Consider the following 12,375-nt stretch of genomic DNA (forward strand, 5'->3'; position numbering starts at 1 on the left):
ATGTTTGAAAATTTTTTTCTTCCGTTAAAAGTACATTCACAGTCCTCGAGAAAGGAACAAGAGTAAAAGATGCCTGAAAATAAAAAACTGATTTTTCCCCCACATATACTCAAATAGAACTGAAATGAATTTGAGTACTAATAAAAAAGTAAAATGTGGGCTGAGAATAGGAAAAATAAACTGCAACTAAGGACTAAAAGAACAAGCCAAATAAGACAGATTTTTCTCAACTTACAGAAACGTATTTGTTTACTGAATAAATTGTCCTGATGGTATAATTTGTGTCAACCGCTTGCTGTTACAGCTACTGGCAGAAAGAAAAAAACCCTCCCTTAAGAAGGAGAGAGAAAAGTAAAAACACAGTGTCTTTGAAGACACATGACGTTTTATTGTTACGATGCATGCTGAAACAGGTTTTCAAGAGATTTCTCAAGACATTCAAGAGATTAAATTCTCTTGAATTCAAGAGATTAATTTCTCAAGAGATTTCAAGTTGATTAAAACTTTGTTTCTCAGCCAAGAATGCTATTCTATAATTAAAAAAATACATAGGTCTCCAACACTGACAGTTCTTCATCCTTACAGAGATTTGTTTTGTTTTGTTTTGAATGCACATGGTACGTTACTGGAAAGAATGGGATTTATCAGCCAGAAGCATCAAGACCACTAAATTCATATCTAAATCAAAACCAACTTTTTTTATTGACCTTAGTACTCAACTCAGCAGCTCAGAGCAGCTTACTACACAAAAAAATGGCTTCTACAAATGATCTTCATATACTACAATTTCCTACCTTCCATTCAAAATCCAGCTGCTTCATAGCTCGGTAAACTTCAGCCATAATGTCATACGGTTTGCTTTGACTTCGGATTCCAAGATGCCACTTGGCTTTTTTCACGGCTAAAGATTTGGGCTTGGTTGTATTCAGTGCATCCAACGGACATCTTGCTTTAGGGCTGTCTGCTACAAGAGGTGGCATCCTTTCTGGGTGAGGTTTCAGGCCTGGGGGAATATGCATGGCACTATCATCCATAAAAGAACCAGTTGGGGGACTAGAGGCGAGGTAGAACTCACTGGCTTGGTTCATTATTCTCCGATTGTCAATGATAAGATGATAAGCCACTGCAAGCTGGTCTTGAGGGTCACCACTATATAAACTGTTCATTACTTCTGATTCTGTACACTCAAATTTTTCACACACTTCTTTCACAGCCTCATCATCAATGATGTTAGCATCATAGGAGGGGTCTTCAGGAAATAAGTAACTGGGCAAATCTTGTTTAAACCATTCATGCTCTCTAGGAAAAATACCACAATACACTATTGTAAGAACATGCTTTGGCAAGTCCCGAACAATTCAGACATGGGGTAATACAATATAACAGAATCAGAAAGACCTGGTCTCTAGTCACTTACTAGCTACTGGACCCTGGGTAAGTTGATTCGTCCCTGCTCTTGAATAACTATGATTATTCAGACTTGGGTATTTGGCTGACATTTTCTCAAAAATAAATGAAATGAGCCTGCCACGTCAAAGGAAACAACTGGCAGTACCTGTTGCCAATCATAAAATTCAAGCTTTCAAGCAAAATGTTAGAATTTTGTATAATTTGTGTCTGTCTCCAGGAGTTTGACAGCTTCTCAATACTTAAAGACTACTACGTTTATCATGAAGAGGATAATGACTGTAATTTGATATTATATAATAAAATGTGTCACCATTTGGAACATCAGTCTACCTCAATAACCCAATATTTTCCATATGACCAATGCAAGATGTTACAGAATCATACATGGGCAAAAGATCCACTCAAATTACAGAACAGACCAGTGGATTTTAATGTAATAAAGTACGAAAGTTCACTGATATGTTTTCTTATTTGATATTACAATTAACATGTTAAGCTTTGGTTTAATATCAAAGAAAAATATCTGTAACTATCTGAAAGGCTATGAAAATGTTCCTCCCTTTTCCCACCACTTATTTGAGATCTGATATTTTTCCTAGACTTCAACTAATACAGCATATTGCAACAGATGACTGAAGAAGCAGATAATGGGAACCTAGCTGCTGTCTCTGATTTAGAGGATTTGAAAAATGTAAAATAAAGGTACTCTTGTCACCATATTTTCTTGTTTTGGAAAATAAGGTTATTTTTCATAAGAGACATATTATTCAGAATAACATGTAGTAGGTTTATTATTATTAAGTGAATTAAATATTTTTAAAATTTCTCAGTTTTGGTTTCTAATATGATATTGATAAATACGACCTATATTTAAAAAAAGACTCTTTGGAGTCCTCAATTTTAAGACTGTAAAGGGGCACTCAAACCAAAATGTTTGAGAACCAGTCTCCTAGATCTTATTTTCTCACTCTTCTGGGCCTTTGCACATGATGTTACTATTGCCACCCTAGAATATCCCACCCCTTTTCATTTAACCAACATGTACTATGCCGTCAAGATTGTGTAAGCATTGCTACATGGTAAATTGGGCACTCCCTAAGCTAAATTTAGATCAGTATATAGTTTACCTGAATGCCTTCTATTGACTAATTCATTTATGAATATTTACTAAGGACATACCATGGTAAAAAGGCACACTCCTTCTCACAGAAATTATATTCTAGCTGAATACAGATTAAACAAACACTCTCAAAAATGAATATATAGTTACAAATACACAAATATAAAAATCCTGTGATAAAGATTATGAGTGAAAAGTACAGGGTAAAATAAGAGTATATAATTCAGAATGGGAGGTAGGTGATTAAGGAAGCCACTCTCAGTAATATTTAAGAAGATACCAGAATGACTAGAAGTCAGCTAAGCAGAGCTGGGGAACAGGTATTCAGGGCAAAAGAAACATTACATGCAAAGACTCTGAGATAAGAAAAAATTTTGCCATGTTCAAGGAACTGAACTGAGGCCACACTCATGAAATCATAATGAGTTACGGGTTGGAGTGGCAAAAGATATCAGGTATTTCTGACAGCTGTAGGCTATAAAAAAGGTTTTTGGACAAAACTATGGGTGATGAAAATAACTGAAAGATTTTAAAGAGACAGGCGTGACATGATCTAACTTGCATTCTGTAAAGATCATTCTGCTTGTGATAAAGAAATTGAATTGAAAAGATAAGAGTAATAATGATGATGATGAGGAGGATGCTAGTGCAATAGCCCAAGTGAGAAATGATGGTGTGCCAGGCCTTGAGTATACACACAGAGATGAAACTTCTACAGCTTCTAGTAGATGATGCTATTATAACACTCATACTTTCTTATAGTTGTTACAGTGTTTTTTTCTTAATCCTCCCCACTAAACTGGGAACTCCTTGAAACAGGGACCATGCCTTATTCACCTGCATTCCAGTACCCAGTACAGAGTAAATGCTCAATAAATGCAGAATAAATGATGAATAGCCAATGAAGTCAAAAATGAATTCATAAATGTGTTTAATTGCTATATCATGATAATAATAAGCACTTAAATAAATGTTTAGTAATAAAATGACTGGTGAATACTAATTTTTTCAAAAGAAATAATAGAAAAAAATAAATTGTTACACATCTAACGTTTTTAAAACATCAATATCAAATAGGGAAGATGAACACTTTTGAATGAACTCCAAAAATTCATTCTTCCATAACAGAAATGAGATTACTAGTGAAAATTGTCAAAATCAACTTTTTCAGAACTCTGGAAATTAACCAAAGGCCTGTAATAATCTGAGGAGTGTTTGTTTAAAAAATTGGCCGAGTCTCAGTAAGAACAGCGAGATCTGTGACACTTTAACACATTTTTGACCAGAGACGTATTGCAGCCACAGGTGTTAGTCTTAGTTTCTGCAAAAATCCCCCAGTCAATAAAGCGTTAAGTTACTCCATATCCATCTCCTTTCCCCATTTCTACGGTAGCCTTGAAAACCAACAGCCTCACAATCATTGCAGCCCAAAAAACCAGCATCTAGCAACCACTGGTGGGGGGATGGGGAGAAGAATAGGTTTAGAGTTCTCCAAAAGTCCTATCCCAAGAGAACTGTCGTTATTTGACATGGCTAGCAGATCTCTGGAAACCTCTACACTCAAGCCCTGTCTTCATCTGACCTGACTCAGAGCTCCCTCTACAAAGCCTTCTCCCCAGAACATTTGTCAAAAACAATCAATGGCAACTGTCTAACATCCCAGCTGCTAAAAGCAGCAATAAGAGTTGGAGCAAACAAGAAGCTCGTCAAAAAACTAAAAGGGAAAAGTTAGGGAAGTAAATTCCATAGGGGTCCTTGAAATACTCTTACATAATCCTGGGACTCACAAATGCAGGGCTGTGTTCATTTCCAAGAAAGGCCCTGATTTCTCATCACTGGTTGACTTTGAGGCTCTGTGCTAGCAGGAATGAAAACAAATGCAGAGTTATGAGCTTTTCATTAAAGCACTGAAGACATACCCCAACATGCACACGAAGTCCCTCAGCAAAGGCTGGGAGACTTATTAGATCAAGGCCTTTAAGGAAAGCTTTGTCTAATAATTAGCTGACCATTAAGCTAACCAAGCAGAGACTTCAGTGGCCACCCATGACAAAGAATATAGACTTATGGAATTAGTTCAATAAAATCACTTAACAAACAAGAGCAACAACAACGTACAACAATTACAAATTCTAGGCATCTATGCAAGAGGAATAAACACATATGACCATTTAAAAACCTATACATAAATGTTCATGGCAACATTATATAAGAGCCAAAAAGTGGAAACAACTCAAATATCCATTAAGTGATGAATAGATAAACAAAATTTAGTATATCTAAACAATGGAATATTTTTCAAGCAAAAGAGTAACGATGTACTGATGCATGCTACACCATGAAAGAACACTGAAAACATCATGCTAAGTGAAAGAAGCCATACTCAAAAGGCCACATGCCGTATGATTCCATTTATATGAAATGTCCAAAAGAGGGAAATCCATAAAGACAGAAAGTAGATTAGTGGTTGCCAGGGGCTGCAAGGAGGAGGAAATGGGTATAGAGTTTCTTTGGGGGATGAGAAAAATGTTCTAGAATTAGACAGTGGTGATGACAGTTTAACTTTGTGAACATACTAAAAACCACTGAATCATACAATTTAAAGAAGCAAATTTATGGTATGTGAATTATACCAATAAATGTTTAAAAAAATAAATAGAGAAGTAATCTAAATTTTCATTTCCAATTAATTCAGAAAAAGAACCACAGTTCTTCATAATAATAACAGTGCCAATTAAAAAGCCATACTTTGGGGCTGGGGGAGGAATAAATTAGGAGGTTGGGATTAACATATATACACTACTATATATAAAATAGATAAGCAACAAGAACCTACTGTATAGCACAGGGAACTATACTCAGTATTTTGTAAAAACCTGTAACAGAAAAGAATCCGAAAAGGAATATATACATACATATATATACATATATGTGTGTGTGTAACTGAGTCACTGTGCTGTACATCTGAAACTGACATGACCTTGTAAATCAACTATACTTCAATTTAAAAAACTAATTATAATAATAAAGCAACCCTCCACATGTAAAAAAAAAAAAAAAAAGCCATACTTTCAGCTTTTAATTTTCAGGAGTCAATTTCTAAATTAACTTGACCAAGGTAAGCAGTAACCAGGATGTTTATGAAGGTTCACCTGAGACAAAATCAATTCATTTCATATGGGTTACTACACAGCCACCAGAAATTATGTCTTTCTGTCACTATTGCCTAGTACCTGATTTTGATATATGACTTAAGACTAAATGAGTTATGATGACTACCAATCAAATTTTAGAAACTTCACAATGTGTGCAAACTTCTTTAAGTGCAGCTAAAAGGTCCTTATATATTAACTTTAAAATAATATTAATAGCTAATATTGTATGCTGGGCATTAGTCTAAAAGCTTTAATTATATTAGGATGAATGTTTGCAGTTTCTAATATTCAACTGTGCTTAGACCTACAGAAATAGTCAATTCATATGGTTCAACCTAAGGCTATCCTCCAAACAAATCCACTGTATATGATGTAGCTAAAGCATGAAGAGTTATAAGGAATATGCCAATAGCTAGTAAACAAAGAATCAGAATTTGTAATTAGACAGTTGAACTTCAGACACTCACTTTTAACCACAATAACATTAACAGTAATACTAAGCTTACAGCACTTAAAGATGTGATTTTCCTGAAGACAATGTCTGTCTTGCCTACCAATACATTCCCAGCACCTAGCATAGGACCTTAAACAGAGTAGATGTTAAATAAATAATTGTTAAAGAAATAAAAGCAAAAATGATTAAATGAACGAATAAATACTGAGATATATTTTCTAACCTCCAATAGCTTACCATCTTAAAAGACAAAAAAGATCTGTACAAAAATACAGGCATACCTTAGAGAGATTGCTGGTTTGGTTCCAGATCACTGCAATAAAGCGAATATTGCAATAAAGCAAGTCACCAACATTTTGGTTTCCCAGTGCATATAAAAATTACATTTAGAGTATACTGTAGTCTATTATGTTTGCAACAGCACTATGTCTAAAAAAGCAGTGTGTATACCTTAATTAAAAAACACTTTATTGATAAAAAATGCTAACCATCATCTGACAACACAAGGTTCCCACAAACCTTCAATTTGTAAAAAACACAGTATCTACACAGCACAGTAAAGCGAAGCGCAGTAAAACTAGGTGTCCCTGTAACTATAAGACGGAATGTGGTAACATGAGAGAAATATAACATATCATGGTATTTTGGAGAAAGGCTGGATGCCACAGAACTGGTGTGCCAAGCTGGATTAGTGGAAGTAGTACAGGTTCTGAGTAAGGCAATATCTGAGCCCTACTTCTGCCTGCCTCTTGTTAGCTGGGTAATTTTCACAAATACACATTTACCCAAAACCTAATTCATATCAAATGCACAATGCCTAGAACATATTAATACTTGGTCCCTAATTTAAAGGACCCTAAAATTTAATAGGGACAAACAGATACATAAATCAAAACATAACCTTTCTAAGCTTCAGTTTCACGGTTTGTAAAATGAGAATAATAATAGTTACCTGTTAAGAATCAATGCAATAAAATATGTCAAGTACCTAGCAAAATACCTGTTATATAATAATCGTTAATAATTAGTAACTCTGTTGAACCATATTTTGTCAAATGAAGAATTCCCAAACGTTAATAAACAGAATATGGATAAATAAAAAAATGATGAAAACTATAAATTCAAGTTATTATTTTAAGTACAGAGATGGTTGCCACTATTTTATACCACCTACATATGTGTAAATTAACTCATCCGAGTAGACTTTTATTTACATTTTTCTTCTAAAACGTGTAAATATACAGACACCTGTTTAATATAACAGAATCAGTACTTTTACTATTCTCAACGTATGTGCTGATACAAACAGGTGCAAGTACATATATATTAGCATACTTAACTTTCTTTTCTAAGGAAAAGCCAATTTTCTTTCTAAGGAAAAGCCAATTAAGTGAACTATTTATTTTTTTTTTTTAATTTTTTTTTTTTTGCAGTGTGTGGGCCTCTCACTGCTGTGGCCTCTCCTGTTGCGGAGCACAGGCTCCGGACGCACAGGCTCAGCAGCCATGGCTCACGGGCCCAGCCGCTCCGCGGCATGTGGGATCTTCCCGGACCGGGGCACGAACCCGTGTCCCCCGCATCAGCAGGCGGACTCTCAACCATTGTGCTACCAGGGAAGCCCCTGAACTATTTATTCTAAAGGACTATGAACACAACAGAGTTTTTCCCTGCTAAGTCCATTTCCATAACTAAATCTGGTTCTAATTTACAATTTTACATTTTTAGGTATGAGGCCTGGAACACTAAGAGAGGCTGGGGGAAGAAAACAGTACACGAATGCAACGGGAGTGCCAAAGAGATCAGCAGCAGTCACAAAAACAACTACCTCAGCCACCATTGAAATGTTCCAAGAGTCGTATTCTGGCTTATGAAGACAAGGCAAAGTATTCTGGAAAGATGTCAAAAGAATGCGTTTGCAAATAAATACCTGATGAAATGTTAGGTGAGAACAAAAAACCCTCTAAGAAACATGACTGATAAATAAAAAGTAGAAGGCAATGAATCATCCTGACTTGTGTGTGCTATATAAAGGTCATATTCACAGTAACACCAGCAACTGCACTTTCCAAAGTTTCTCACATAACAAGAAATCCTTCTCAGCAAACCCACTAGCGGCTATTTTTGGATTCAAAATCTTAGCAAAAATTTTTATGGTTTATTTCATCAACCGTATGTAAAATATATAACTCTCACCCTGTTTTTCCATTTGAAACTTATTCAAATACTTTCTGAGTGTACACTATATTTCTAGGCCTTCTAGCACTGTATATACAAAGATGATAAGACACTCTCTCTACCCTTTTATAGTTACAAGAGAGGAGAAAGATACACTGAAAACAACTAGATACAGAATGAGAATGAAAGAATGAAAGCATGAACAAAATGTGGAAATCTCAGAAGTGGAAGCAACTAAAACTGCTCAGGAGAATCAGAAGTGATTTCACAAGGAAGGTGATAAGTGAGCAGAATTTTAAAGGATGAATGGAAATCTTTCAGGTCCAAAAATGCAGAAAAGGCATCAGAGGCAAAGGGAATAATATAAACAAAGACATGAGGCATAAAATATGCATTATGTTTGAGGAACAAGGAAAAGTTCACTGTGGCTGAAGCTCTGGTATAAGGGGTACGGCGTTGAGCCTTAACTATGAAGGGCCTTGTAGGCTTTGCTACCTAAACTGAAAAGTTTGGGAAACAATCTGAAATATTTAAAAGTTGAGTGACAGGATCAGCTTTATGTAATAAGGAAAGTAAAATTCGTACAAAATCAAGTGTTACAGTGCCTAACATAAAGCAGCCATTCAGGTAGTGGTACTAATATTAATACTAGAATATGTACTTAATAGCAACAAAAAGATATTCACCTTATGTCTTTGATAGTTGCTCGTTTCAGGGGGTCAACCTGTAGCATATGCATCAGGAGAGTGGCAACAGAACGATTGAGATATTCTGGGATATAAAAAACACCCCCTCGGATCTTCTTAAACAACGTAGGCACATGCTCATCATCAAATGGGAGGGTGCCACAGAGAAGAGCATACAAAATAACACCGCAGCTCCAGATATCAACTTCAGGACCTGCATACAATCTAGGGGAAGAGATGACAGCACAAAGCTGAAATGCAAGTGTCACTTCCCATCTACGTGTACCCTGTTTCTATGTGTACCTATATACACAGTACGGACTGTATATGTATTGCTTCCCAAGGTCTTTAGTGAAGTCCGTGGCCACTCCACAACACTCAATGGTTGTTCCCCAGAAAGAATAAGTGATCTAACCAAATACTATTCAAACTTCCCAAGAGAAAACAGTATTTTTATTTTTTGACACAAACTAAACTGAGCTTACTAATTGACTAATTAAAAAATATAAAACTTTCTATGGTTGATTTTTGATAGAAACATCGAAGTGGACGACCATAAATTTGAAGAAAAGCAATACTACATAGTGTATAGGCTAAATCTTCTTACCATAAAGCTATTAAAAGAAAATGCATATGTAATAGAATGTTTATGCCTGGCACACCTATTTTAAAGAATATTTGGAATAGTAAAGTACCTAACTAGTCCTACTGCAATCTCTTTCACAGTATTCATGCCGTATCACATTATCCTGGGTACCTTCTACTTTCATTCCAACCACTTGGTAGCCCCTGGGACTAAGATTACCTTTATCCAGAAAACCTATGCCTAGAATGTTATTCCTTTTTCCTCTCACCTTTCTACGTTATTAAGATTCCACTGATAGCACATTACCAAACTCAAACCTAAGTCTGAGGTAACAAAGTAGATCTCTACAATTCCAATTAAAAAAATACACTCCATTTCAATAAAAATTGCTGTCCATTATTTATATTGTTTGCTGTATAGTCCAAACTGCTATATCTGCAATAATACCTTTTCTTTATTTTCTCTCATAGAATTCTGTAAACTTTTAAAATCAGACATTGGTCACCATAGAAGACTTGAATTTATCACTGCACTCTGTATAAACATTTTAAAAATGTACCAATGAGTAAGTTACATGAATAAATTACACAGTCTTCTCTTGTGCAGTTAACTTCATGAAATGACAATACTGTCCCCCCAGAAAACCTCATTCTTCTAAAGACAAAACATAAAAATAATACTCTGTATGCTTTATAAGAGTATATACAGAATTATTAAAGGACTATGTCTGAGAAGTAAATAATGACACTAGCTTAAATGCAGCAAATGCTTGCTCTCCTAGCTGCAATTTTCTAAAATGAAAAAAAAAAATCAAGTTTTGTTTCAGTTTTTAGTGGAAAAACTCCTTAAATACATTCATAACAAAATCTAAATCAAATGTTTTAAAAAACTGTTTAATATAAGTAATCTCTCTTCAACAATAGAAAAACTAAAGGGACAATATGTTTCTATTATGTTAAAAATCTTATCTTCCAAAGAGAATGTATTATAGTTAAATGTTATCAGAATGAACAAAGCATTACAAAAAGCTTACTCTTCACTGATATATTATTACCTGCCTGAGATGACTTCAGGTGCTGCATAATTTGGGGAGCCACAACTAGTTCGCAGAAATTCACCATCTGACATCATATTAGATAATCCTAAAAATAAGAGTAATATGTTTACCTGGTGCTACATATGTTTAAAACTAAATACAGACAAATGCATAAGGAAAAACGCCAAGCCTGTAATGCCTCACATATCATAATGTTTATTTTTAAAAGCAGTAGAAAGCATTTGTTGGACTAGAAAGACTCCATTTCAGAGTGCTCATACATGACAAAAAAGCCAAAGCACACCATGCCTAAGATTGAAATTAAACTCCTTTTCTAAATAAGAATGTTGATTCACTTCACAAATATGAGGTTATTCTAAATTATATGCACTTTTCCAAACATAAAAGCACCAAAATATTATTTACCCACGTCTGCAAATGAAAGAAAATAGAGACTACGATTACTTTTTTATACTCTGCTTTCAAAGGCATTTTTAAATATCTCTAAGTAGAAATCAGATAGGCTCCAATTTATAAATATTACGTTCCAAAAGTTTTTAATTTGCAGAGCTTTAATTCAACATAGAAAAACATTCCATTGAACCAGAAATCTAGTTGCACTACAGCAGTAAATGAGCTTTGTGATTTAGAGAAGGAAGAGAAATAGGAAAATGACTTCCCTGGCTTTTAGATTAAAGACAAGGTACAGACAAAAATTTTAAATAAGTAATGCTGAACTCTGATACCTTTTCATCTCTTTCTATAATCTCTCACTTTCTGATCCTCTCCTCTACTATGGCACCCTGTCCAGGTATGTTTATCCCAGAAAGTGTTTGGGGCATAAAAATTACATTTTACCCTCTTATTTTACCACCAACAAAAACTCCTATTCTTCTACCAAGTTGTTACCTGTTACCCGTAGTCCACTGACATTCCTCCTCGATCAATTCAGAAGGACTGCAACGCTCCAAAACTGCGTGCAAATTTTCATGTACCTCCATTTAAGTGCATTTATCAGGGAAAGTGCCCATACTTTCATTAGATTTTCAAAGGAGTTTGTGGCCCTCACAAAAAAACAGTTAAGTCTCATTTCCTGAGGAAGCAACGCAGATTGAGTGGACTTACCTTGACGCAAGCCCTCTGAATGTCTCTAGAAATACTTGCATTTTTAAAAAGTGGTTTAAATGAATAGAGCAAGCTAGTGTGCAGCCTGTCCAGCTAACCCCTTTTCATGGTATAGGATTTACATCAATGAAGTTGAAAGTTCTTAGTTCATTAAGAGTTGGTACTGACACACCTGCAAAGGCAGCTAGCACACTTCTAAACAACCCTGGAGCTGCATACCAAAATCAGCTATCTTGGCATTCATGTGTGCATCCAATAGCACGTTCTCTGGTTTCAGGTCTCGATGAACGACCATATGCCTGTGACAGTAATCCACGGCAGACAGAATCTGCTGAAAGAGGCGCCTGGCTTCCATCTCTTCAACCTATCAGGTATAAAAGAAACTGCACTAAGAACATTGGGGACATCTACATAGCAAAAGTTTTAGTTTCATAATCAGCCTAAATATAACTGAGTACACTAATTAGAACTGTGCCAGAATTCTCAACAAATGAGACAAACAAGCCAAAAACTTGCATTCAAGCTCAACATGTCAATCAACAGGTTTTTCTTTGCTGCTAGGCAGTTCATTTTCAATTAATATTACTAAGTGTGCACAGTGTTTCAGGGAATCAACAAGTATAACATA

The 12,375-nt window shown here is 35.2% G+C and overlaps 1 protein-coding gene across 3 annotated transcripts in view; it reads right to left on the bottom strand.

Annotated features, from left to right (window-relative positions):
- The window catches only part of PRKAA2 (protein kinase AMP-activated catalytic subunit alpha 2), a 71,106-nt gene that overhangs the window by 16,536 nt on the left and 42,195 nt on the right, over nucleotides 1-12,375 (bottom strand). For 2 of the 3 annotated variants that reach the window (XM_030870283.2, XM_030870284.2), the window contains exons 4-7: nucleotides 11,967-12,111; nucleotides 10,641-10,728; nucleotides 9,001-9,225; nucleotides 795-1,299 (exon numbers count right to left, since the gene is read on the bottom strand). In XM_030870283.2, coding sequence (XP_030726143.1) covers nucleotides 795-1,299; nucleotides 9,001-9,225; nucleotides 10,641-10,728; nucleotides 11,967-12,111 — 963 coding nt within the window. Of the gene's footprint in view, nucleotides 1-794; nucleotides 1,300-9,000; nucleotides 9,226-10,640; nucleotides 10,729-11,966; nucleotides 12,112-12,375 lie in introns of those variants that run through there. The other variant, XM_030870286.2, reaches the window with a different exon arrangement.

This window comes from Globicephala melas, chromosome 1 (genome assembly GCF_963455315.2).
Source record: "Globicephala melas chromosome 1, mGloMel1.2, whole genome shotgun sequence".
Lineage (NCBI taxonomy): Eukaryota > Metazoa > Chordata > Mammalia > Artiodactyla > Delphinidae > Globicephala > Globicephala melas.